General features: G+C 31.6%; 3 protein-coding genes across 3 annotated transcripts; 1 reads left to right on the forward strand and 2 right to left on the reverse strand.

The window, feature by feature from the left end:
• Positions 1-136: 136 nt before the first annotated feature.
• Positions 137-20,660, reverse strand: LOC122635810 (transformation/transcription domain-associated protein). Its single transcript, XM_043826481.1, has 12 exons — positions 20,511-20,660; positions 13,742-13,831; positions 12,502-12,681; positions 12,125-12,424; positions 11,848-12,042; positions 2,643-11,768; positions 2,396-2,570; positions 2,082-2,313; positions 1,900-1,993; positions 1,280-1,828; positions 969-1,182; positions 137-883 (listed from the first exon to the last, which is right to left on the reverse strand). The coding sequence occupies exons 3-12, from the start codon at positions 12,625-12,627 to the stop codon at positions 540-542; spliced, it is 11,355 nt and encodes a 3,784-aa protein (XP_043682416.1). The 5' UTR covers positions 12,628-12,681; positions 13,742-13,831; positions 20,511-20,660; the 3' UTR covers positions 137-539.
• On the forward strand, positions 13,184-21,447 carry LOC122635848 (NACHT and WD repeat domain-containing protein 2). The gene is made up of 25 exons (XM_043826513.1): positions 13,184-13,308; positions 13,387-13,475; positions 13,770-13,886; positions 13,954-14,157; positions 14,234-14,378; positions 14,467-14,692; positions 14,762-14,960; positions 15,028-15,270; positions 15,349-15,546; positions 15,610-15,749; positions 15,814-16,416; positions 16,496-16,601; positions 16,657-16,829; positions 17,083-17,302; positions 17,357-17,569; positions 17,638-17,839; positions 17,923-18,046; positions 18,115-18,468; positions 18,531-18,896; positions 18,987-19,192; positions 19,252-19,451; positions 19,525-19,694; positions 19,776-19,934; positions 19,996-20,185; positions 21,055-21,447. The coding sequence occupies exons 1-25, from the start codon at positions 13,206-13,208 to the stop codon at positions 21,202-21,204; spliced, it is 5,100 nt and encodes a 1,699-aa protein (XP_043682448.1). The 5' UTR covers positions 13,184-13,205; the 3' UTR covers positions 21,205-21,447.
• LOC122635837 (protein LSM12 homolog) lies at positions 21,402-23,858 on the reverse strand. The gene is made up of 3 exons (XM_043826502.1): positions 23,722-23,858; positions 22,790-23,166; positions 21,402-22,700 (listed from the first exon to the last, which is right to left on the reverse strand). The coding sequence occupies exons 1-3, from the start codon at positions 23,840-23,842 to the stop codon at positions 22,605-22,607; spliced, it is 594 nt and encodes a 197-aa protein (XP_043682437.1). The 5' UTR covers positions 23,843-23,858; the 3' UTR covers positions 21,402-22,604.
• Between the last annotated feature and the right edge of the window lie 1,981 nt (positions 23,859-25,839).

Below are 25,839 nucleotides of genomic sequence, written 5' to 3' on the forward strand. Positions count from 1 at the left end.
AATTATATATTTTATATATTATATAGAGTTAGCGTTATATGCGTATAACTTTCTCTAAATCGGTATTTGTAATTTTTTTTTTTTTTTTTATAAAGAAAATAACTGATAACTTATTCTTTTATGAAAATGATATAGATGTATATTTATAAATATTTATAATAGTTTATTTTTTATTATTTACAGCTGATTATACACAGAGATCTTCGTAGATTTTTATGTTACACGGACGTGTGTCATAGTTTACGTCAAATAAAAAAAATAAAAAAAGATCAAGAAATACTTATAAATATACAGAATATATAGTTTTACACAATACGGTGTTTCCAAGAACATGATAGAGATAATTCTTATAACAATATTTTTATACATCAAAAACTTGTTTTGTATTAGATACTGTCATTGATTTTTAAATGATAATGAACGATGCGAATATAAAATTCGATCAATTAATATGTGTATTTATATGAAATTATGGAAATATGTTTTAAAAACATATCTTTTTTTAACTTTTCATATTTTTTGCATCACAGTTTGAAGTTTTATAACCATGGATGCCACGATGGATCCATTCTACACAGATTATCGTGACTATTAGCAGCAGCAACCAATGTGCTGACTTTGCTGTCAGTTCCATCAAAGTTAGCTAAGGAATTCAGTCTCGTTACGATCGCGGTAACTGCACGTGTAACCATCGTTATTAAAAGTTCGCCTTTCATATCTGTTGGTGTTTGGGATGCGTTTTCAGCGTCCTCCTGTTTTTTATTATGATCAGCAATAACTTCATCTCGTAAAATGGCGCGTAAGATTGTGTGTACTTTGAACGATGGTTGTACCAAACACCTTGCTGTGGCAATCGCACTTGCCGTTAATGGTCCGGAAACACCTATGAAAAAGGTGTGTGTGTGTATGTATATATATATCATACACAAAACTCTTGTACAAATTTATTTAAGTGAACGTTTCATTACCTGTACTCGTAAGAAATTCCAAGATATTAGGCGTTAAACGGAATGGAACCGGTCTGTTAGCGTCCAATTCACCGGAAGTATCATCAACATCAAATTTAAAATATGCTATGTTAATGAGACCAGAATCTTGATGTACGTACATCATATCTGGATTTAATCTCGTCAAATGAAGTACATATTCGGCAAAACATGCCAAAGACAATTGCAATGTAAACTGCAAAAAAGAAAAGAATATTATTTATCTAAATTTTCAAGTGATATTTATTATAAATTTTTTGATTTAATTTATGATCGAACAATAAAACGCTCACCATTTTTCTAAACGTCCAATAATCAGTTGCTCCGGGAAAGGTTTTTATTGCCCAATCTTTAAGCATAGTTCTTGCAACCATAGTCGTTTGTACTTCTTTTAATATATCCCGTAAAACTTGATGACTTGCTTGGGCACCTCTTGCTTGTACAGTCGCTAATCTATCGTAATACCTCGCAATAGGAGCATCATGCTCTATTCCTAATTTGGCACATCCTTGCTTATAGATATCCAGTAAAGAAATCGAGGCAGGATTATCTTCGACCAATCGCATTTGCGGAGAAACTGCAACGACACGCGGTACCGTGAAATGCAAAAATCTCCTTGAAGTTTCTTTCTGCTTTGCTAAATAATGGTTTAACATTCTCAATAATTGGAGAACGCGTTCCTCTCGCCGTGCATCTCCTAAACCTGCGTCATTGACTACTAAGTAAGGATAAAGACGTCCATTGTGACCACGTATACGTAATCTTCTAGCAGCTGTATTATGACGTTGAACAACTTCAACTCGCGGCATGAATCTTGCTATCCTTACATAATAATGAGAATGCTGAAAATACAACGCTTTCATTGATAAAAGAATTATAATTGAATATGACGATAAATATTTTATCCTTTTACCTTAGGTAGTAAAAATTCTCCAGGTAATTCGACTTCCGCTGTCTTAAGACTGAAGTTGCTTAGAAATCGACATTTTTCTTCGATTAAAAATGACCTGATAATATTACATTTGTCAGTATTATTATTTCCTTAATTATGCGCTTAAATTATAGATCATTTTAGATCATCAGGTATAAACTCACTTTGGTAATTGTTTAGTCTTCCCTTCAAGAATTTTAATCCACTTCTTCAATTTATTTATTAAATTATGTAACAAACGTGCGCCAGGTACGGTAAAGTCAAAGTCACTGGTAAATTGGCCCTTCATTTTTTGGAAAACAGGATCTTGAACAGTCGCTTGCGCTCTACGTGCTAAAGACTCTGAAGCGGCAGAACCAAATGTGTTGTTGACGTTTTGAGAAGAAGATATGTTTTCTACAATTAATTCATTTGTTTTCTTTTTAAAGAGCCTGTCCTCATATGTACTGATATTAAATATTTTTCTAAACGTACTAACCGATACCAATACCAAATGTAGAAACAAGCTTTTTTACAAAGTTCAATGTATGTGGAGTGATGGTAGCTTCACTAACGGCACCACGATTCTCAAATGCTATTGCATAACATTTGGCAAGACCCTGTCTTAATTGTCTCAGTACCTCTTCGTACCACGTTTCTCGAAACCAAACCATCTAAAATCCATCAATATTATAAGTAAATGCAATAGCGTTAACATGAATGTTAAGTCAAATATTTTAACCAACCTGATCCACTATGCCTTCTAAACTCGACAAAATAGTTGGATGAATATCTCGTTGCATGTGCATAATCTTAGAACATCTCCACATTGGTGGTGTAGCTCTAATTGGTACAGTTTCAGTTATTCCTTGCTGTTGTACATTTCCAGTAGTACTTCTACCTTCTACCCCATCATGCATTTTTCCAGCTAATTCAGCACTTTTATATCTCTCGCGTTGTTCGATCTTCAATGTAAGATATAGAGTTCTAATAGAAAAGTATACTGCTTGTGGAAACATTCTTCCAACTTGACTCAACAAATTTAAGATCACGTTGCCCTCGTGTCGAACAAGGCACATCAGTAATTGTGGTATCCATGGTAACCATTGTATTGGTGGTACCCCTACTGCGTATTTATCAACAGCTTCCATGAGAGAAGATTTATCATCATCGTATGTGAGCAACCATAATACTTTAGCAAGATATTTTCTAGATTTGGATTCATTTTGATGCCTACATGCATGTAGAAAACAAGTAATGGCTGAAATACCAATGGATATTTGTCGAGCGTCACGTGTAAATATATGTTCCAAATAATCACCCCAAAGCGCCCAGGCTTTTACCAAAGTATCATGTAACTGAACAGCTGCAGAAAAGGCTTTGTTAGCTTCGTCCGATCTACCGATTTGTGACAATAACATTCCCTTTAAAGCATAAAATTCAGCAGTCATCTCTTTAGTGAAGTATCTCAAATTAGTTGACTCGATGACTTCTAAACCTTCTTGAAGTTCATTCTTTCCTGAAATTGAAGCCATTTGCAGATAACATTTTACTTGTTGCCTGATCTTTTGAAAACAGTCGACTATAGGCACACTGGGTATTGTATATATTCTTGAAAGAGAATCCAAACAAACACCACATAAATTATGCTTTCTAGCTATCTTTCCAAAATGTATAATGGCTTGGACGGATGCATGTACTCCTAGCATCGAATGATTCGTTGTCTGATCTTGTTGAGAATCATAATGACTAGAAATGAAGGTATAATGATGTTGTCGCCACGTAAAAATGTCTGACCAATGGCTAAGATCGTCGGCTATTACAGGCAATCGATTGCGCCATGTTTTAACGATAGCCTTCATATCGTGTAACGACGTACTTCTTCCATGTAAAAGACCTTGATGTATTTGCATGGCTTCTTGCAGTTCCATTATTTGTTGAGCTGCCTGAAGTAATGGTAAATGAACATGACTTACGATATGAGGTAGCCTTCGCCATTCGCGCATGCAAAGACCCGAAGCTAACTCTACATATCTTTCAACAGCACTTAAATGTTGATCCTCGCTATGACATATGGCTAGAAATCCACGATACAGATTTACTTTCCAAGCCATCTCCTTTGGACAATTATGTTCCACTTGAGCAAGAGATTCCTTCATCAATGGCCAATTAGGAATACGCCAAGAACTCTCCAAAATAAGGAATGGATTTTTTTCAGCTTTCTTACTCCCATATTCCAATAACAAATCCCATTGATTTAATTCTTTTGCACATCTTATCCAATGTTGTTCCCAAAGAATAGCTTCACGTTGTATTTTGAACGGTGCCGGCGTTGAGACATAATCTTGTTTAAATTTTGTCATTGCCAAATCATATGCTCCTTGTGCCTGTTCAAAGAATCCTTGTTGTTCTAAGGCAGTTGCTTGAAGGGTTTCTTTATAATGTGCATGCTTTTGCCAAAGACCTGACCACATGTCTTCTTCACATAATAAGGAATACATATCGGATAATGAGTCCAAAACTTCAGCATGAGGACTGTTATCTGGTTCAAAGTCGTAGCAATCGGATTCCCTCTTAGTTTTAAACTGATTATTACCATTGTCAAATGCCATTTGTTCCAAGTTCAATGTCATTCTATGCCAAAGATTGTGTGATCTACCTAAGTACTTCATTAATGCAGGTCTCATCGGTACAGGAGGATTACAATGAGATAATGCTTCAACAAAAGTTGCTATTGCACTGGGATGACAGTCCTTTTGTATTATATGAGTACCACTACAGATAAATGGTACGACTTCTGCGATCAAAGTATTATGTTGATGTTCATCTAAAATACCCCATAATTTTGGAAAAGTATCCAACCATACGCGTTCTGCCAAGTTTGTATCCATATGACAAAGCTGTGCAGCTGCTAACAATAATTGTTCCGTTCTGATTTTCTTAGCATTTTCTATAAACTCGCCTTGCTTCGCGATTAATTGCGTCAACGTAGCTTTTCCGGTAGTAGTGATTTCGTCTGAAACTGTTGTTGAATCAGTATTGGAGAGATCCATGTCAAGAATATCCTCCTTTATATCATTCGACTCTATCATCTCTTGAGGTTCTTCTTTTATGGTAGAATATATAATAAAATTTTTATGTTCTTCACTATCTGCCATATTTATTATAGACGTAACACTGGGCAATAATGTGTCTTGATTAGACATTTGTATTTGAGTAGTTGAATTTGCGGTAACCAGAAGTAATTCGATGCATTGTTTGATCCAATAATGTTGGCCTATTGCATCCCAACTTTGACTACAGATAATGTATAAAAGTCTATCATGAAGTCGTCTTCTCATTGATCCATCAAATACTTCAAAGAATTTTGCTCGAATGTGTGGTTGAATACATCGTAGACCAGCTAGAAAGGCAGGTTCCAATTTTGATGTCAGCTCTGAAGCTTTAAGTGCCTCATCTCTATATATAAAATTGACTAGTTCCAAAAATTGTCTATTCAATTCCAAATCATCGGGAAAACGTTTTTCAACATATTGCATCATCTTAACTAATAAAATAGATTTTTCTCTTAAACTTGGAGCTTGATTCATAGCTATTGGACTCTTGTTTTTCATCCATTCTTCGAGCATCTTAGTAATAGCTTTCATAACTTTGATATCTTGTGTTTTTTCTATAAGACCAACAAGAATAGATCCTATAAATGATTTTCGCATCTCCACACCCATTACAACTACACGATTTTTAACGAGATCCAAACTTAAAATCAATAATTCGCTACCAACTGGATTAGCCTCCGCTTGTGTGGAGTGTAAATGATCTTTAGCCATTCTATGCAAAACTCTCATAAAGGGTGTTATCAGTCGATCTATATAGCTCTGATTATTTGTGCAAGCAGCTTTCAACATCATTAATGTTCCGAATAACGTGCTAGGGGTAGCAGAAGTATTTTTTTCGTAACTTGCTAATCCATCAACAATAAATTTACCTACTGCAGTATATAATGTATCTAATTCTTCGTATTTGGAGGTAACAGTAGATGAAGTAGGTTCTGCTGGGAATATGGTAATCAATCGCGACAGTAAACCATGGACTAGTCGTATAACTTTAGTGTTACTACTTGAAATGCAAACACTTATACCACGTTGTAAAGGTTTGAAACTTGCAAGTATTTGTTCTCTTTTCATGACACCCAGTAAAAATGTCAGAACTTCTAAAGCTGTGCATATATTGCCATAATTGGGTTGCGCATTATCTACACTAGCGAGTACTTTATCGAGCCACGCTAATTTCAAATCACAACATTGTGGCCATACGTCTGGTTTTAATGCCATTTTTAATAATGCAACACATCTTCTTGATAATTGCTCGCCAGGATTGCCATGGATCGTTGTTACATCATTTACTTGACATGCTAAACGTAATAAGAAATTAAGAATTGCATCAGCATGTGCTCGTTCAATCGGTTTAGTGGATCCTGGCTCTGTTCTTGGTAACATCACTGGTACTACGGCATTGCCTGATGTAGATTGACTAGACATACGTTTCATACCCATTGAATCTTCCGACATTGGACGTTTCACTGCACCCGTCGTTGTTCTAATACCACCAGATTCTATGGTCTCAGCCTCATCTTTTATTCTATGCAATTCCCACTTTATAATCACCTCTGCCAATTCTACAGCTAATCTTCTATGCTCTATTGTAGCAGTAGGACTGAAGCCCAACCTTTGTATAGAGTTTACTATGTGTTGTACTAAGTGATGTCTTACAGGATAATAAACTTTATAATGTCTCACAACCAATTGCAAAATATGAAAAAGTTGTTGCATAGAATGACCTTCTTCCACAATAATTTTTTTCGTCCAATGTGTCAACATTGTATTACCATCTTCCATTCTAACTGGCATTGCTGGCGTTAAAATTTCTAATGCTTGTCTTACAACGTTTCTCGCATCTAAAGCATGTGCTTTTAATAAACTATGAAATACTTGAAGAACTATTCTTTTATGAATGGCAAATTTGGCAATGATATGACTTAAAAGTAAATGTCCATGGTATCTAGTCGTGGGATCGACACAATTTTTGCCCAATAAACAAGGCCAAGCAAACGTCATCAAACGCCGTAATTTGTTGCCTTGTCTTTTATTAGTTACATCGTGTATATGCTGTGAAGCTTGCTCTACTAGCAAACATGAAAATTGGAGTAAAAATATTCGTACACAGTCTGCAGAGCCAAACGGATTGTCTGGATCGATAATTTTACTGATAAAAACGGAGACCACGTTTTCTGGATTATCTTGATAAGGCATAGGTGCACCTCCCACTAATTTCGTACCTTCTCCCCTTTCAAAACTTACTGCAAAGCAGGGGATAATGATCAACTGAAGAACATTAGCTTTCAGTTCCTGTGACAAATTATTTGTAGGAAAATGATCAACAAATCTAAAGAAGGCACTACGTTTCCATTCCACGGTATATTCTTGTGCCACTGTATGCTCCAAGAAATCCTTAAGAAATTGAAAATCTGGGATGAATCTATCACACGTTGCTCTCAATAATTGAAAGAGCAAATCTATGTCATTGGGATGATGACGGAAATAATGTAACAAGATTTTGACTATAAGCTTTGGCTCTTTCCAATGACAATAATCAACACTTTCTACTTTTTTATGTAATGCTTGATAATCGTCATTACACCAGATTTGTTTCAAGGCATTCACTAATTGAGTTTGAGTGGACAACCATTGCTCGTCGAATTTAATAAGTACGGAAACGATTTTGATCGCTTGATGTTGAAGTTCACTTTTTTCAATATGTGATAAATTTGAATTTGTTTGATTGTGTGCATGAAGCATAGTAATCAATCTTGCTGTACTGTTATGCAAGACATCACGGAATGGTTTTCCTTCTTTTTGTTTGATAAGAAATTCTAAGTATCTGCTCCATTGTTGATCCTTTATATTGTTGTCATGTAAGAACAAATTAAGTGTCTCTGTTGGATATCGTAATAAAAATCTCATTAAGGGAATGCGGAAGGGGCTAGACACTTCTACGGTCAATGATTTTTCAGTTTGCAAGACAAGTCTGCAAAGTACGTCTATAAATTTAGGTGTAGCTGCTGGAATTTCATGAAAAATTCCAATAATAGTGGCAATCTTCTGTTCATTTTCTCCAGATTTCGATATACCTTTATGTGCTTGAATCAAATTTTCTAATAATTTTTTTAAATGTTGTAATAATTGTTCACACAATGTAATACTGAACGTGCTAGGAAACAATTGCGTCAAATATGATAGTCGCTTTACGCAATTCAAACTTAAATTTCTATGATCTCCTAATGTTAAAAGCATCGGTCTCATAATAGTATGAACAGATTCCATGTCTATTTGGAAACCTGCTATAAATTTCTTCATACATTCGAATGCAGCTTCTTGCAGTTCTGAATTCGGTTTTTCTAAAGCTTTGTAAAGTACACCAAAGATTTTATCCCGGCACGCTACGATGTAATGACAAGCCGCTAATGCTCTGAGCGCTGATTTTCTAAGAGGAATAAGATTTGATACGGATTTATAGCAAGGCAGCTTGTTCAAATTTGCATCTTCTGCTTCGCTGAGTGCTAAAAGTTCTTGAAAAAATACTTTATGTTCCATGACGGTCAGATCGATAGTAAATAGACGTGGGTTCAGAGTAGTACAAAAAGTGTTGCCATCCATCAAACCAATTTGAGCATTGGCAGGTTGATGTCGTAACAAATGTTTTTTCGGTGGGATCATGTCTGCTAAAACTTCCTTATGTGGTTCCATAACTTCCGTGACGGTTTTATTTTGTATCTCAGCAAGTAATCGCAACGAAGCCATTGCTTGTTCTCGTACCAAAGTATGTGGCGAAGTAACTTGTCTGACCAATTCGTGAGTAACTTCGTACAAACTTTTATTTTGAGCTTCTATCAATTCCACATTTCCATCTTGAATACCAGGATTGACACAAACTCTTAGCATTTTTTCCAAGTTAGCTTTGGCCATGTCAATGGCACCATTAGATACTTCTTCCGTTAAATCCATCATTACGAACATCAATGCTTTTAGAAAAACGAAAAGATGATTTAACACCCATTTCGTTGCCATTCGTTCAAAGAGAAATTTGATAGCTATACAACCACCTAGTTTAGCATACCAGGCACGTTCGTAACATAACGAACACATTCTTTCAGCTAAATATTCCATTAATGGCAATTGACAAGCTCTTTCTTTAGAACCTAAGATGTTGGTTGCTGTTTCTAATATTAGCACCAATGCCAAATGACCAGGTTTATAAAGTTCTTTTTCTTCATGGCCCATTATTACAGCAAGTGCATCTATTAACACAAGAGGATCTTGTCCTTGCATACGTACTTGTTTTCCTGTTAAACAAAATGGTCCAGCTTGTTGTGCAATTGCAACCATTGTATAGTGTCTAACTATAGATACTACACTTCCAAGAACTGAATTTCGAAGTTCTTTGATTTCAGCAGCAACAAATAAACCTGTTAAGGCAGTTTGTTGTACATTTCTTGCTACTGAGTCAGGACATTTATAATGAGGTCCTTGTTGATGTGGAATCTTGCCTTCTTTAAAACATGGATGCATAAATAACTTCTGTAATATTGTGTTATTGTCGTCTAATCGTAAGGATGCTGCTAAATAGCAACTAATAACTTCCCAGCATTGTCTGCGATAAAACGAACCCGTTGTGTTTGATTTAAGAGCATTGAATGCTGTTTCAATTATTTTCTCTACAGGAAAATCAATTGGTTTTGATGGTTCTTGAAAATAGACAACTACAGCAGGTGAATTAGTTTCACGATCGTTGTACTCTAACTTTTGGGGTTCGATCATCATTTTACGATTTCCTCCACCAAACTTGCCTAATACTCTGAATGCTACATGTGCTTGATCAGTAGAATTATGCAAAGTTCTCCACAGTGCCTGCATTAGATCAGCACGAACTGGTTGTATGTGTTCATACAAAAAGTCTGGTTGTAAATTATCAACACAAAGTTCGAGAGTTCGTAGGCCTTGGCTGACTAAACAGTAACTTCCATTAAGTGCAGAAACAAGAGGATCCATCAGCATCGGTAGATATGGCAAGAGCGAACTTAATCTTACTGGCACTGTCAGACATAATTCAACGAAGAGATCTTTCATATGCTGCCTATGTAAGCCAGATTGTAATCTATTTAATCCTTCCAACATATTAGGAAGTAAAGGCAAAAATTCTTGATACAAAAGATCGTGAGATCCACCGCCAATTGATCTAAATAAGGCACGTAAAAGCAAAAAATAGTTATATGGTTCCTTCGCCGACATAGCCAATTCTATAGCCCTGTTAACAATTTGGTTTAAATGTGGTCGTAACATATGTTCATTTTCGGCTGGAAAAAGAGATACACTACCAAAAACAAGTTTAAATAATCGCAGGTATAGATTGCTTCTTTCTACATTAGATCCCATATCACCCATTCTCTCTAACAAATACTCGACCAATATTGTAGCGAAAGTTGATGATATTGTAGGGCTAGATAGAAAAGCACTTCCAATTATTTGTAATGTGCAATTCTTAAAAATTCTTTCCACCATGTAATCTATTGATGTGGAAAATATTTCTTGAAATGTTTGTGGGTTCATTTGAGTAAACACGTTACCAAAGAGTTCTAAAACTTCCTTTTCTTCTCTTGTTCTTATTGTTTGTGATTGTGCTGGTCTTCCAGGTTGTGTAATAGCTCCAACAGAAGGAGGACCTATCGTATAAATATCCAATGCCGGTAGAGCCCATTTAACCAACTTTATATAAATCAATGTCTCTTTTGGTTGGAATTGATTAGACTGTATTACTTCACTTGATTTACTGTTTATGCAATTAGATGTTATAGCCTTGGCACCATGTACTAAACTTTTCACCAAATTTCTGTAATCCGCTACATTGTAACTCATAGCTTGAGACACAGGGAATCCGAATTTAGATTTTCCAGTTTCTTTTTCCTCAGTTAAATCTGGTATAACTGGTTTTACATCTTCTGTCTTGACATCTAATCCAGTTGGTGGTAATTGTTTTACTTTGTTACGTAAAATTGGTATGTATATTTTAGCAATCGTCTTAAATTTTAGAACAAATACCAGAAGTATTCTCATTAATAATTCTCTCCCTTGAGAACTATTTTCAGCATCCGATCTTTGTCTAACAGTATCTACTAAATTCATTAATAATTTACAAGATACCATTTGAACAGCTGTTGGAAGACTTTGATCAAGCAAATTTTTGCTATATAAATGGACTGCTCTTGAGACATCACTCAGTGGCAATAATAATCTGACATGATGTACTAAATCAGCAAGAGTTGAGTATGCTAATGGTCTAAGAGATTCTCGTGTCGTCCATCCACGACCAATAAATATGTCTTCATCAAAGAAACATTCCATGTGTGGTATAAATTTATTACGTAAGTCTGTGGCAAGTATATGCCTAGATGCAATTACCAATTCCTTTCGTAAATGTGCCACTTCCATTGGACAAAGTGTAAATAAGCCCAATATACCTTTTACTAATATCGTGCTATGTTGTGATACTACATCTTGATAAACTCGAATAACGTAAGCCAGGAAAGACAATGTTTTAATCTGTGCTCCCATAAAATCAACAAATACTTCCTTATTGAATCCAGGAGATGCACGATGTTGAGGACTTGGTTGTAACGTGATAGTAGTTATTACAAGTGGTATAAAATCTGATACATCTTGATGAACATTTTGCTTATACAATTGGTTCATAAGCACAACTATGATAGGCAATTCTTGTAGTACTTTTAGAGATAATACTGCTTTTGGAATGAGATTATACTATAAAATATAGAGACACATGTGTTACTACTTATGTTATCCTATCTTTTTAATTTTCTTTCAATTCATATTTACTTACTGTAACAACAGTACCATCGGCTGCTTTCTTTTCACTTTGTATAGCTGTAATTGTAAATGTTTCTTTTAAAAGAACTTCTATATTTACTTCAGATAAATCCTTTACTCTGAGCGGTGGACGTGGTTCAAATATTTTTGGCAAATTCTTTGGTAACTCGCTGTAAACCGATTTTACAAACTGCAGGAAATACTGTATCTGCGAATAAAAGTATTTATAAATTAATACAAATAAAAATATATAATAATAAAATAATTTGATAAAAATAAGGTTTAATTACCTCGGGATTAAATGTTGGCTTATATTGTTTATGAAGCTCAATGATAATCCTTAAACACACCAGTACATTTTCTTCATTATCTGTTTCCAATAATTTTGACATAAGGCTTAAAATCTGTTTGACGTATGGTCGCAGATATTCATTACTTGGAAGTCTGTGAATCATTTCGAGAATAAGTTTGCGAACTTGTTGTATGTTATATTCTGATATAAAATGAGGTTCTCCTTCCTGTAGTATTTTTAAAAATATTTTCATCATATGATCCAAAAATGCTGGATATTGTGAAGAACACATGATGACCTAAATGAAAATGATAGTAATAATAATAAAAGAATATTTTAATAAAAGTATTTTGTTACATAAGATAAAATATATACCTCAAAATTTTCAGATAATTCTTGAGCAGCCTTTAATTTTAATTCATCCTTAGAAACAGGATCTGCCAACATGGTCACGTATGACCGATAAGTGTTCATTTGTGTTACAGGATCTGGTGGTGCCATATTTGCTTCAAGATTGAATATACAATCACTATTAAGAATGATCCATCAGAACACCTGTTCAACATAAAAAAGAAGAAGTTAACAATGTTTTGTCAAAAATAATAATTGAAAATGTAAAATAAAAAATAAATGAAAAAAGGGACGTCGAGTAATAACAATGTGTTAATATATATCTACTTTGAGTAAAATATTATATACAAAATTTTACATGCAAAACATTATAGATAGGACAATTATATATTATAAACAAAAAATCAATAACATAATGTAATGACTTTTTAGTGAAAAAATATATATACATATGTATGTAGGTAGATGGATGTGCTAAAGGTATTAGTAAATAAACCCTAGCAACCATTACTAATACTCTTAAGAATGTATTGTAGGATATAGATTATATTTCTGTTATTTAGTATCCTACACTACTCTGATCTTCTATTGTGCAATAATCGTATAGTAGCAGGAAAATAGCGTATTGTACAAATTTTGTTTGTTGCAAATTATAATATACAATAATAATATACGATAATATATAATAATTATAATAAAAAAAAAAAAAAATTAGAATAAAATAAAAAATGGATGAAACAACTATTGATTCAATCTTTGCAGGATCTTTAAAATCATTACCTGCTGTAAGTTCAAAAATAGTAAGAATATTTACAAGTTCTACATTTACTGGTAAGTTTTTACTTATAAAATTATAATGCTATAACATAGATATAAATATAATGAATAGTAATAACTGATGTATTTCAGATACAACAATGGAAAGGAATACGTTAATGGCACAGTGTTATCCTAAAATTAAGGATTATTGTAGAGAAAAACATGGATTAGAATTTCAGGTAAAACATTAATTAATTAGATCATTTCACAATAAATAAAATTGCACAAGAAGATAAAACTTCATACGATATAGATGTATGTCTATAGATATTTATAGAGAAATTGATTTTCATTGTACCAGGTACCACACATGCAGAGTATATATATATAAAACATTTGAATAAATTCATATAGTAAGCTATATATATATATATGATGTTATTTTATATAATATATGAATTAATTAATACAGAAAACAATTAATCATTAAATAAAAGTTTCTTACTGAATATTTAATTTTCTTCTTGTGATAGGTAGTTGATATGCGTTGGGGTGTACGTGATGAAGCCACAGATGATCACATGACTACTGAACTCTGCATGAGAGAAATAGAAAATTGTCAAAGATTATCTATGGGACCAAACTTTGTGGTAAAAGATTATATATAATTAAAATAAATTAAAAAATATATATATATATTAATTATTATGTATTTAGGTATTTTTAGGTCAAAAATACGGATATCGTCCTATACCAACTTATATACTCAGTTCAGAATTGGAAATGATAAAAACAGAATTGGACAATCAAGGAATAGATGTTTCTGTCCTTGATCAGTGGTATAAAAAGGATAGTAACGCTGTACCACCAACAAGTATTTTACAACCCATTTCATCAATTCTAAAAAATTTTAATAACAAAGTAAATACTCTTTGTACTTTTTTGTATAATAAAATATAGTAATTTTATTTATTAACTTTTTAATCCCAATATTTAGAGAATACCAAAATTACAACAAGAAGATCAGGCCATTTGGTGGGATACTATGGTAAAAATGCAAAAAATCTTTAGAAAAGGAGCACAATCTTTATATAATTCAGGAAAATTTGATAAAGATACAATGCACAACTATTTCATGTCTGGTAAAAATAATAGAAAAATTCTATTTAATAATATGTAATTATAGATAAAGAATTTAATATAATGTGAGCATAATTGATTTGTAAACAGTGACTGAAAGAGAAGTAATCAATGGAGTTTTAAATGTGAAGAATACAAAAAATCATTGTTTAGCTTATATACGATATATAAATAATATAAATCTTCAAAACTTAAGGAAGGCAAGTTTATTTATAGATATTGCTAATAGAAGTTTGGATAATGAAGCTTGTAGATTACTAGCTAATCTTAGGGATGAAAGATTGCCTGACAAAATCGAAAATACAAATTTGCAAAGGTACTTATATAATGTAAAACATGATAAATGTTCTAATATTAATTTACATTCTTATCCATTTTATCATAGGTATACAGTAGAATGGATTGGTAGGGAGGGTTTGGATCCTGAAACACATAGTGAATATCTGCAACATTTTATAACACATTTCTATCGAAATATAATAAAACTTGTAGATCGTGCAATGCGAAAAGAAGATAGTTCTGCTCAAGGACAAATTATAACAGAGATTTTACAACATTTGCACGCTTGCAATAATTCTGTTAAGGTAAATTTGTATTAAAATATAATCAAAGAAGGAAAGCAATAAAATTTAATTCATGTCAATTATGTAGATATTTTATGGACGAGAAGACATATTAGAGAACATTAAATATCACATGTTAGGTGATAGTGAAAAACCATTAGTTCTTTATGGAGAAGGTGGATGTGGTAAAACATCTTTACTGGCAAAAAGTGCAGGTTTGTCAAGCACTGTATGGCTCATAAATAAAAAACCTATTAGTATAATAAGATTTCTTGGTACAACCCCAGATAGTAGTGCATTAACTCCAACACTTATTTCCATTTGCCAGCAAGTAAGCATGAACATATTTGCAATATATTTTTTCATTTTATAAGAATATTGAAAAGATAAAATTTTTCATTTTTTATAGATTTCATATAATTTTATGCTACCATTTGAAGAAATACCAGATGATCTTGTACCACTTACAGCATATTTTAAACACTTGCTTACTTTGGCTACAGAACACCAACCAATTTTGCTATTTCTGGATAGTGTAGATCAATTAACAGGTGTGCAAGGAAATAAATTATCATGGTTACCTACTAGACTTCCTTTGAATTGTAAAGTGAGTATTTTTTTTACTTATTTATTTTTCATTACGAATGTAAAAATTCCTTTTTTTTTATAGATGATACTATCTTGTGCAGCTGAAGAGTCTAATCCTCTAATTTCGCGAGATTATCAATTACTACGTAGAATGATTGATACGGAAGATAATTTTATAGAAGTTACAGCTTTAGGTGAAGATTTAGCGATGGATGTTATAAGGTATAGAAGTATTATATTTAAATAGCAAGTATTATTAATTAATGAGTAATAATTGTTTTAACAGAATGTGGATGAAAACTGCACACAGAGATCTAAATAATTATCAGTGGCGTTTAGTTGCAAATGCTATATCAAAATGTTCTTTACCAATTTTTATAAAATTAGTCTTTGCTGAAATATGTAGGTGGCGTAGTTATACTAAACCAGCAGACACCCATTTAGCAAATACTGTAATGGATAGTATAATGATGTTATTTGAAAGAATAGAAAAACAACATGGCAAAATATTAGTTTTCCATGCTCTAGCTTATATTACAGCTGCTAAGTCTGGATTATCTGAATCTGAACTTGAAGATTTAATTTCATTAGATGATAAAGTTTTAGACGATGTATATCAATATCACATGCCACCTGTTAGAAGAATTCCACCTCTTCTTTGGACAAGAATACGGAATGATTTACCTAATTATTTAAGTGAAAGAGAAGCCGATGGTGTTAGTGTTCTCAATTGGTATCACAGACAATTTAGAGACACAGCTAAGGAGAGATACTTTAAAAATATGAATATGGCTATGTATTTTCATTCTATGATAGCTGATTATTATCTTGGTATTTGGGGAGGTGGAAAACCAAAACCTTTTAAATACACAGAGATACAAAGACATCGGTAAATATTTAATACATTTTTACATATAATTTCTGCATAAATAATTTCACTTAAATGATTATATAAATGGGGAAATTAGGTTTAATCTAGCAGATAAAGAAGGTCTAGCAGATAGAAAAGTACCAGAGCAGCCTTTAGCATTCTATTCAAAGGAAGGGACCATCTCTAGATATAACTTACGAAAGGTATATTGAAATTATTGAACAACAATTGTGAGAATTAATATTTCTATTATTTTAGTTTGGAGAATTACCCTTCCATTTGGTCAGATCACGCCGTTTTAAGGATCTATTTGAAAATGTTCTGTTTAATTATGAATGGTTGCATGCTAAGTTAAGTTCTTGTCCATTGCAAGCTGTACTTTCAGATTTTGAAGATGCATGTACCTTCATTGATAACCAAAATCTAGTGAGGTAAATTACATATATAAAATATGTGTAGAAACAGACAACAAATTATAAATAATTATGAAATATATATGATTACAATACATATACATATACATATACATATACATATACATATACATATACATATACATATACATATACATATACATATACATATACATATACATATACATACATACATACATACATATATATATATATATATATATATATATATATATATATATATAATGTGTACGTGTGTGTGATTTTTTAGAGAATTAATGCTAGTAGCTGATGCGTTAAGATTAGGCGGAGCAATTCTTGGAAGTCATCCAGATATGTTAGCTCCTCAATTAATTGGTAGATTATTACCAGAAATTGGTGGAAATGTTAATGTCAAAATGTTATTGCAAGCTTGTGATAATGATGGCATTAAAGATTGTGCTTTACTTCCACTTTATCATTGTTTACATACACCTGGTGGGCCACTAAAGGTAATACAATAATAAGTCAAATAAATTAAATTCTTAAGAAATATTTGTTTACAGTATTCACTTGAAGGTCATCAATTTGCTGTATTTGGATTTTGCTTAACATCAGATTACCGTTATGTTGTATCAATATCTAATAAATTTATAACATGGGATCTCAGTACAAGTGATATGACTAGAGATGTTAGTCCTGGTGTAGAAGGAATAATGCAGCAATTAGTATTAAGTCCTGATAATAGATATGCTGCTGCTTTTACAACTAATGATCAAGTATTACATAGTACTATTACACATACATAAAGATTATTTTCTATTCCTCATATAATATATTTTTATAGACTGTTGTTCTAAATACTTTGACAAGTGAATTTGTTATCATTAATAATCCATTACCTGACGAAGAACATGTATGTGGAGTGCATTTAACAAATCAGTATGTATTTATATATGGTAGAATAGGCTGGTATAAGTTTGACTTGCGTGGAAATTTACTTGGGAACTATACAAACCCTGAAGATTCTAACAAATGGCCAATTTTGTGTAAAGAAAAAAATAATTTATCTTTTTAAACATATTTACTGTTTAAACCTTAATATTTAAATAATTTTCGTTTATTTTTATAGATGTAGAATACACAAATTTGGATGAATATAGGATTGTATTTTGGTCTGGAAATATAGAAGATTCTATTATGCTTTTACATACTTATAAAAAAAAAAGTGCATTAGAACTCTTTCACTTTCATAGGTAATAAAACAATAAAAGAATTTTTCTTTTTTTTAATATATGAACGCTTAATTAAATCAAATTTTCAGTGCTATGGTTATGAATAATCAAAAGGATACTTTATACGCGTGTACAACTAAAGATACGTATAAAATTACAAAATATATGATAGATGAAACATCTACCTTTTGGGAAAAAAAAGAAGACATACCTAGGGCATATAATGATGATGTTGAATATATTTTACAATTAAAACTGGATAAAGAAGAAGAATGTCTCTTAGCAACAACAGGAAATGGATTTGTTGTTTGGTTTTTAGAAAGTAAAAGTGATGCACATGTACTTGTGTTACCAAATGGAGTACGAAATATTAGCACACGAATGATGTACTCTAATTCTATCATGGTCAGTGGTACCAAAAATTATGCAGTTGCGGGTGTAAGGTATGTTTTCAAATATTGTTATAAATAGAAAAAATTGGATCAATATATAATTTTTTTTGTAGAAAAAATTTATATGTTTGGAGTCTGGAAACATGTGAATTGTTAAAAGTACTGGATGCACACTTTGCCAGAATTATTCAATTAGAAGCTTTAACTATTGGAAATTGGAATAGCGTGGTAACTTCAAGTATTGATAGAAGTGTTAAAGTGTGGAATATTAATAATATATTTGAGCAAGTACATGTTATTGACAGACATGAATTACAAATCGATATGATAAGTTTAGCACAAGAATCTAATTTAGCAGTTACAGTTACAAGAGATTGTGTAGGTGTTTGGGATCTCCAATTAGGAAAATTAATTTCTAAACTTGCTGATAGTCCCTTAGGGGCAATTGTGACACATGCTTCTATGACACATACTGGAAGGTAAGAAATCAATTAAATTTATAGAAAATTATATAAATATCTATTGTGAACTTATAAAAGTGACTTATTTTAATATATAATATATTTTAGGTATATTATATCAGTAGAATCTGGAAATGTATTAATTTGGAATAGAATTACAGAACAAGTATTATTTAAAGGAGAACAAGCAAATGTTAAACAACTTAAATTAATAGAAAATTCGACTAAATTTTTCACAGTCTCCAGGCCAAATAATCCTACTGGAGTAGAAAGTATGAGAACTACTGCGGTTCTCGTCGTAAGAAGTATCCCAGGTATAAATATAAATTATAAAATTTATAATAAAAAAAAATAATGTTTATATAATTTATAGATGGGGCAACAATATTTTCATTTGAGTACACAGTGAGAAGTCACACAGGAACACCTTTCAGACAAGTCCAAATAACTTCAGACAATTCACATTTAATAGTACCAGCAGCTGATAAAGGCAATAGAGATTGTGTCATCATTTATAATGCAAAAACTGGAATATTAATAAATAAAATACCAGTCAAATTACCTGGATTCAAAGTATATAAAATATCGTTAATAAATTATAACTTTTTCTTGATAGTCAATTATATTAAGAATATCTATTTTACAGGATATAATTTGTATTACACCTATGCCTAATAAAAGCCACTGGGTAGGCATCATAGGCTCAGACAAAGGTGCTATTCTTGATATTAATAAGAAGAAATTTATTAGAATTATTCCAAAATGGAGTGGAAATATTAGTAAAGATGGTAAATACACACTATATGCTCCTAGCAGGTAACATCATTAAATCTATAAATGATTTCATTTTATAGATTATATAGATTGTTTCAATACTAATATGATTTATTACTACAGAGGAGGTTTAGAACTAATAGAATTAAAGAAAGGCACAAGTGTGAAAACATACATTTCTAAAGTTGCAGAAGGAGTATTTACTGTAATATCTATGTTTAATCGTACAGATGAATATGTTCTTTATTACCATAGTGGTCGTAAAACTATAAGGGTATTTAGGTAAATATATATTTAAATAAAGTAGAAAAATCAAAGATTATACTGTGATTGAAATTTATAGATCATCAGATTGTGAAATGATAGCAAACTACAGAGTACAAGCTGAACTCAGTGCAATTGATAGTACATATGATGGAAAAAGTATTGTATTGGGAACAGTTGATGGTTGTGTATCAGTATTAGCAATAGCAGATCCTAAAAAGTTAGAAATGAAAGAATATCTAGCAAATTTACCATCTCGTGATGAAGAAGTAAGTATTATATTTATTAGAAATATAATATGAATTATGAAATATAACATACATATATATATATATGTATACTATATATCATATATATATATATACACACACACACACACATATACACATATATAACCACATATTCTTTTGGTACATTATTAATTGCTATATACATTGACAAAATATTTGTCAATTGATATATATATTCTGAATAAGTAATGAAAACATTGTCGTTTAACTTAACCTATTAAATGCATACGTCTTAAAATATGTCCGCTGAGGAAGCATAAAAAACAAAATTACAAAGTAGATCAATGAAAATATTATTACTTACGGCTTTTATTTCTTCCTTGTAAATCTTAATAATCTTCAAATAAAAAGATTTTAATCTACACTAATAGCACATGCTAACTGCACACACATACACTTGTTTTTGTTACAAATATATACGTTTTGAGATTGAAAGTAGAAGAAAGAACTAAAATCCCTAACAAATGTTTCGGAGTTCTCTGTTCGTCAAGATGGCTGTCGTGAACATTATAACATGTCAATTTGAATGGATTTGAATGGATGTATTATAATGTATATAATAATGAATTTATAGATTATATAACAATTCTATAGAAGTTTCTTGTAAAGATATTATTAATCGTTAAATTATTATACGAATGTGCATTGTGATAAAAATGTAAATAATTGAGTAATTTAATCTTCATGTTTTTCTTTTTTTTTTTTGGAGCATGGAATCTTGCTCAATTTTTTGAGAGATAAATTTGTATGGAATTTTTATGAAACGATGAACATATTTTTTTTTTCACTATATATATATATATATCTAATACCATTAAATACATTACATAAATATTTGTTTCACATAGTGGAAAAGGAAGATGGAAAAGCAACGAGCAACTATCAAATTTAAAGCTGCTGCTCGAATTGCACGTGTAACGCACGGGATGAGTACGAACATACGATCTATAAATAGTACAACTGAAGCAATCGAGGAAACGGAAGAAGGTATAGAATAAAAAAAAGTTGAACGCAGTTTCTTTTTTTTGGTCGCTAGTTAAAGAAAAAAGTTTCTTTAAAAAGAAAACAAAGTAGAATTTCGGTTATCACGAATCTTTGAGACATTAATTCTTCCTCTCTTTTTAGTAAAGCAAATAGGAGTAAAAAATTAGAATATAGGAGAATAGAAAAAATAGTCGTCAGAAACACAACATGATATTATCGAATTTATATTACATTTATTTATGTCTTTTCTCGTAATTGTTCTTATAATCATCTTTCCTTCCTTTCTCTCCCTCTCTTTCACACTTTTTCTCCCTCATTTTCTCTCGATAATTCGAATGGTAAAGGGCACGAGGCGAATTCTGTTTACATTACACAAGCGATGTCAACTCTTAAAATACAAGATCAACTACGCTTACCCTTGCACAAGTCGAATGGCCCTTTTTCTAAATTACAGATTTTACGATTCGGCTTGCGCAAGGGGCTTCATTATTCTATTGTCCTCAACAATATTTTGTAACTGAAAACGTCTCGTGCCAGCGCAGGCGTGATACCAGCATTATATAAACTGTTATGTTCCATTTCTGTTTTGTTCGTGAGTTCTGATAAGATTACTATAGTTTAACAAATAATTTATAAGAATTCAATAAGCGATGGCGAGCATTGTTATTGAAAACAATTGCTTATTAATGTTTAAAAATCTGTAAAATATTTTCTAAAGAAATGACTCAATTCATTACAATAAGTCATTTTGTAATGAAATATATTGACATTTTAAAAAGAATTATTATCAAATTTCAACGATATTTTCTTATAAAGAAGTTTGAGAACCGTTTCATACGGATTAAAGACGTATTTTTTTGACGCTGATGTGTGTTTGTGAAAAATTATAGTGTTTTTTTATTCATCTTTATATATTTTGGACATTAATAATATAATATATATAAATGAATTTTCTCTAACGACTTACTAACAAAATTACTAAATTTGTCCAAAACAATATGATGTCAACTAAAAAAAACACTTACATCAGCGTGCAATAATAAAAGATAGTGCCAGTAGAGTATCATTAATACGGCAGCTTGTTGAATAAGATAAACATTTTGTTTACTAAATCTATAGCGATTGAATAATCGTGTGAATGATACGTTCCACTGCATTATAAAATGTCTTATATAATGCAATATGATTAATGTTACTTAGACTGCTTTAAAAAGTTTTTAAATTCTTTTTGTGTTTAAATAAATAAACCCAGTTCAATTTAAGATTCCGATATCTATGACAGGTGTATCTATTTTGCAATGGTTCCTTCTTTTGAACAATCCGTTGTTTCTATCTCCTTTCTTACTCTCGAACAATGGAACTTCTGCAAAAGCAAATACAGCTTTTTCCTTGGTGAAAATGCCTAATTAGGCCTTTATTGCATCGCACTACCCTTTTGTGGTTGCTGTTGCTGTTCTCGTTGTTGTTGTACCTGAGCCGATGCTGCGGTATCTTTAATGTGTTTCTCAACCTAAGAGAAATTAGATATTTATTTAGTTTTATATTTAAAATGTATTTATAATATTATACTAATTTGTTAATTTTTATGATTTTACTCACTACTTTTTTAACGTGTTTATACGCTCCGGAATCTTCGTTTCCATGTACATTATCAACTTTATATGGCGGTCTAATGGTGACATTATCAAATACAACAATGTTAGCCCCATTCCACGTTATATCTTGTATAGTCTTTGAAATAGCAATAAAAAGTTTTTGTCCTTCTGGAGATACTCCGGCCTGCAGAGCCATTACCAGTCTCTTTTTCTCTTCAATCTGATTGCGTACTCGTCTATTTAGCATTTGTAAATTAAGGCTTTGCGGTGGTTCGCTCGTCGTTGGGCTAACTTCTCTTTTAACTTGAACATCGGATACCAAAGATAAATTTACTATGTGTACATCATTCAAGGAAGGTCTACCGTTCGAAGCTGGGCATTCTACAAAGATTCAGGTTAAGGAAATATTATTTATATAAAGTAATTTAAAACATATTTATCACTATGAGAAAATATCTGCCTTTCTCTTACACAACATCATCATGACAAAGCACAGAGAGAGAAATATAAATATTGGAGTAAAAATTATCTTTGAAATAAAACAGTAAATTAGAAAATACAAAGAATAGAAATTTTTAACAAATATCGAATGACAACGACAAAAGTTTAATTGAATTTCGACGAAATGATCGGAAGTAATCTAAGATTAATAAAATGAAATGAAGAATCAGCATGGTTGGTTGATCGGATGACGAAACTAACCTGACTCTTTTTGATAATGTCTCGAGATATTCGACAAATGATGACAAGTTTCAAAAATGATCTTAACAATGATTATTTTGTAATAGAGCAATAGCGATGACTTGAAAATTACTATCATAAGTCGATCTTAAATTATTTACACTCTGTCTGGTAGTGTTGAAGGTACAGCGAGACGGTTCTCGGTTGACATGTGATTTGTTAATATGATATAGAAATTTTTTACTAAAAGGATACTCAAGATCAGCATTTTTGTTTGCGGGTCAAATGCCAGCACCTCTCCTTCGATCTCCTTGTTGTAACAAGTTTTACAGGCCACCGTACTTCCAATGCTGAAACAATCGCTGACGCCGGCCATTTTTCACTATAGAACAGACCCGCGAGCACGATGTCGCCATCTGTTGCGATTCTATCAGCTTTTAAAAATTCCCGCCGTTTCATATGACTTTAGCGACGCTATATTTCTGTTAATATAGTAATAGTAAATAGCCTTAAAAAATACGATAAATAAAAAATAATATTCACGAATAAAATTATTACGATATATAAATTCCAAAGTTTGTCATATATTTATAAAAATTAAAAACGATTAATAGGTGTATGAATTTGATACCGGTGGTATATGAACGTTTATCTTTTTGTCCTTCCTTCGAAACTTTGTCTGTGATTTTCCGATTTTTAAGTTTTATTGTTGATGTCGGAAGACAACAATAAAGATAACTATGTGTTCGTCGATCGAGATAACGTACAATAATCGGTGAGTATGGATTTAGAGTATAATTAAGTTTTTATCTTTATTAGTAAATCCAATACAACTTGTGAACAGTTCGAATTCTCTCGATTTACGTAGAAAATATTATTTCATATAGTATATTGCGTTCGATCATTGTATATAGTTGATTATCCCTAACAATGAAACTTATGAAATATTTTTATTGAAATATGGTACGATTAGATCGTGCATATCCTTTTTCTTCGTGCATATCCTCTACGTTTTTATCAACGAGAGAATAAAATAATCTCTGTCGGTAATGACGATTTTGTTGCTTGTAGATTAACATCGAACAAGATGGCGTACTTTTGTCGCTTTTCCAAAGCATTCGTATAATATTCATTCAGCGATATTTAGTTTAACGAAAGATTTAATTTGAAATAGAGATTCAAGTCTTTCGCGCAAATATATCTATGTACATGGATTTCTCTCTCCACAGGATTATGCTTATGAAAATATTTACGATAAAGCTCGAGATAGAAAGATCACAGACTTATAGTTAAATTAAGTTTCCGTATGTTGTTAAAGTGAGTCGTAATAAAATAGCTTCCTTTTGTTTACGATAGTTGTAAACAAGACTACCTAAACATCAATTTGATTCGTCTATGTCATGTTTAATGTCGAGGCAAATATATACGGTATAAATGCGTTATATTCTAAAGGGTTGAAAGGCGTGGTCTTTTATAATTAATATGAACGAACATACGCATTTACAATAGGGTTTCATCCATTTTCGAGGTATTGCTTAAGTTACCCCCTTAATTGACGTTAAAATCGCCACATAATTCTCGTTTACTCACCTTGCTATTACTTGGACGTTTACTTTGGTCGTTCTACACCGATGAGGTTACCGTTTATATTCTTGTAAGTAACTTATCGAGTAAACAAGTTCAAACTATTAACGAGCTTTTTTATTCGATTACTTCGAAGAATCTTGTTTGCAACATTCGTTCGAACGAAATACGTACTTCATTATTTTTAACGTCATTCAATTTAATCACATACAATCCTTTCATTTCAATTTCTCAAGAATTATTTCTTTCTTTCTTTTTTCTTTTTTACTTTACATTTGATTACTTTAAGAGGAGAGTTATTTACCAATTGTTTAAAACTTGTCTAGCTCGATCTAACTTACAAAGTGACGCGTATACATGTATATATGTATGAAACTTTGTAAGTATGTTTGTCTTTTACGTTGTAGCAGCTTTAAAGGGTTGTGTGGATAAACTTGTAAGGATAACAAACGTTCCGAGCAACCTATTTTAATGACGCGAGAGAAGAAGCTTCGTAGTAAACGTATAGTAGTACGATATGACTCATCGTAAGTGTCATATTAGCATGATAAAAGATTGACAAATTATTTGGTTGACCAATGAATAATATCGGAGTTTTTGATTAAATAGGGCTGCCTAACAGTCCTTAAGGGATTTTAAAAATCAATTACTTTTTTCGAGATTCTTCGAGGCTAATTGTTGTTTTTCGATTATAGAGAATTTCCTATTCTTTCGTAATTTTGCATTCTGGATAAAAAAAGGATTATATACATTATTATTATAATTATAATTATTATAAAATCGCCTAGA

The sequence above is a fragment of the Vespula pensylvanica genome, chromosome 1 (genome assembly GCF_014466175.1).
Source record: "Vespula pensylvanica isolate Volc-1 chromosome 1, ASM1446617v1, whole genome shotgun sequence".
Taxonomy (NCBI): Eukaryota; Metazoa; Arthropoda; class Insecta; order Hymenoptera; family Vespidae; genus Vespula; species Vespula pensylvanica.

Excerpts from the sequence above, each read along its gene's own strand:
- LOC122635810 (XM_043826481.1), bottom strand. The coding sequence starts at position 12,627 with ATGGCACCACCAGATCCTGTAACACAAATGAACACTTATCGGTCATAC. Across the intron at positions 2,571-2,642 it reads TAGAAGGCATAGTGGATCAG|ATGGTTTGGTTTCGAGAAAC; the intron begins GTTGGTTAAAAT and ends GATGGATTTTAG. Across the intron at positions 1,829-1,899 it reads GAGAATTTTTACTACCTAAG|CATTCTCATTATTATGTAAG; the intron begins GTAAAAGGATAA and ends TTGTATTTTCAG.
- LOC122635848 (XM_043826513.1), top strand. The coding sequence starts at position 13,206 with ATGGATGAAACAACTATTGATTCAATCTTTGCAGGATCTTTAAAATCA. Across the intron at positions 17,840-17,922 it reads TAACAAATGGCCAATTTTGT|ATGTAGAATACACAAATTTG; the intron begins GTAAAGAAAAAA and ends TTATTTTTATAG. Across the intron at positions 19,193-19,251 it reads CGTCGTAAGAAGTATCCCAG|ATGGGGCAACAATATTTTCA; the intron begins GTATAAATATAA and ends TATAATTTATAG.
- LOC122635837 (XM_043826502.1), bottom strand. The coding sequence starts at position 23,842 with ATGGCCGGCGTCAGCGATTGTTTCAGCATTGGAAGTACGGTGGCCTGT. Across the intron at positions 23,167-23,721 it reads AACAAAAATGCTGATCTTGA|AATGCCCAGCTTCGAACGGT; the intron begins GTATCCTTTTAG and ends GAATCTTTGTAG. Across the intron at positions 22,701-22,789 it reads ATAAACACGTTAAAAAAGTA|GTTGAGAAACACATTAAAGA; the intron begins GTGAGTAAAATC and ends AATTTCTCTTAG.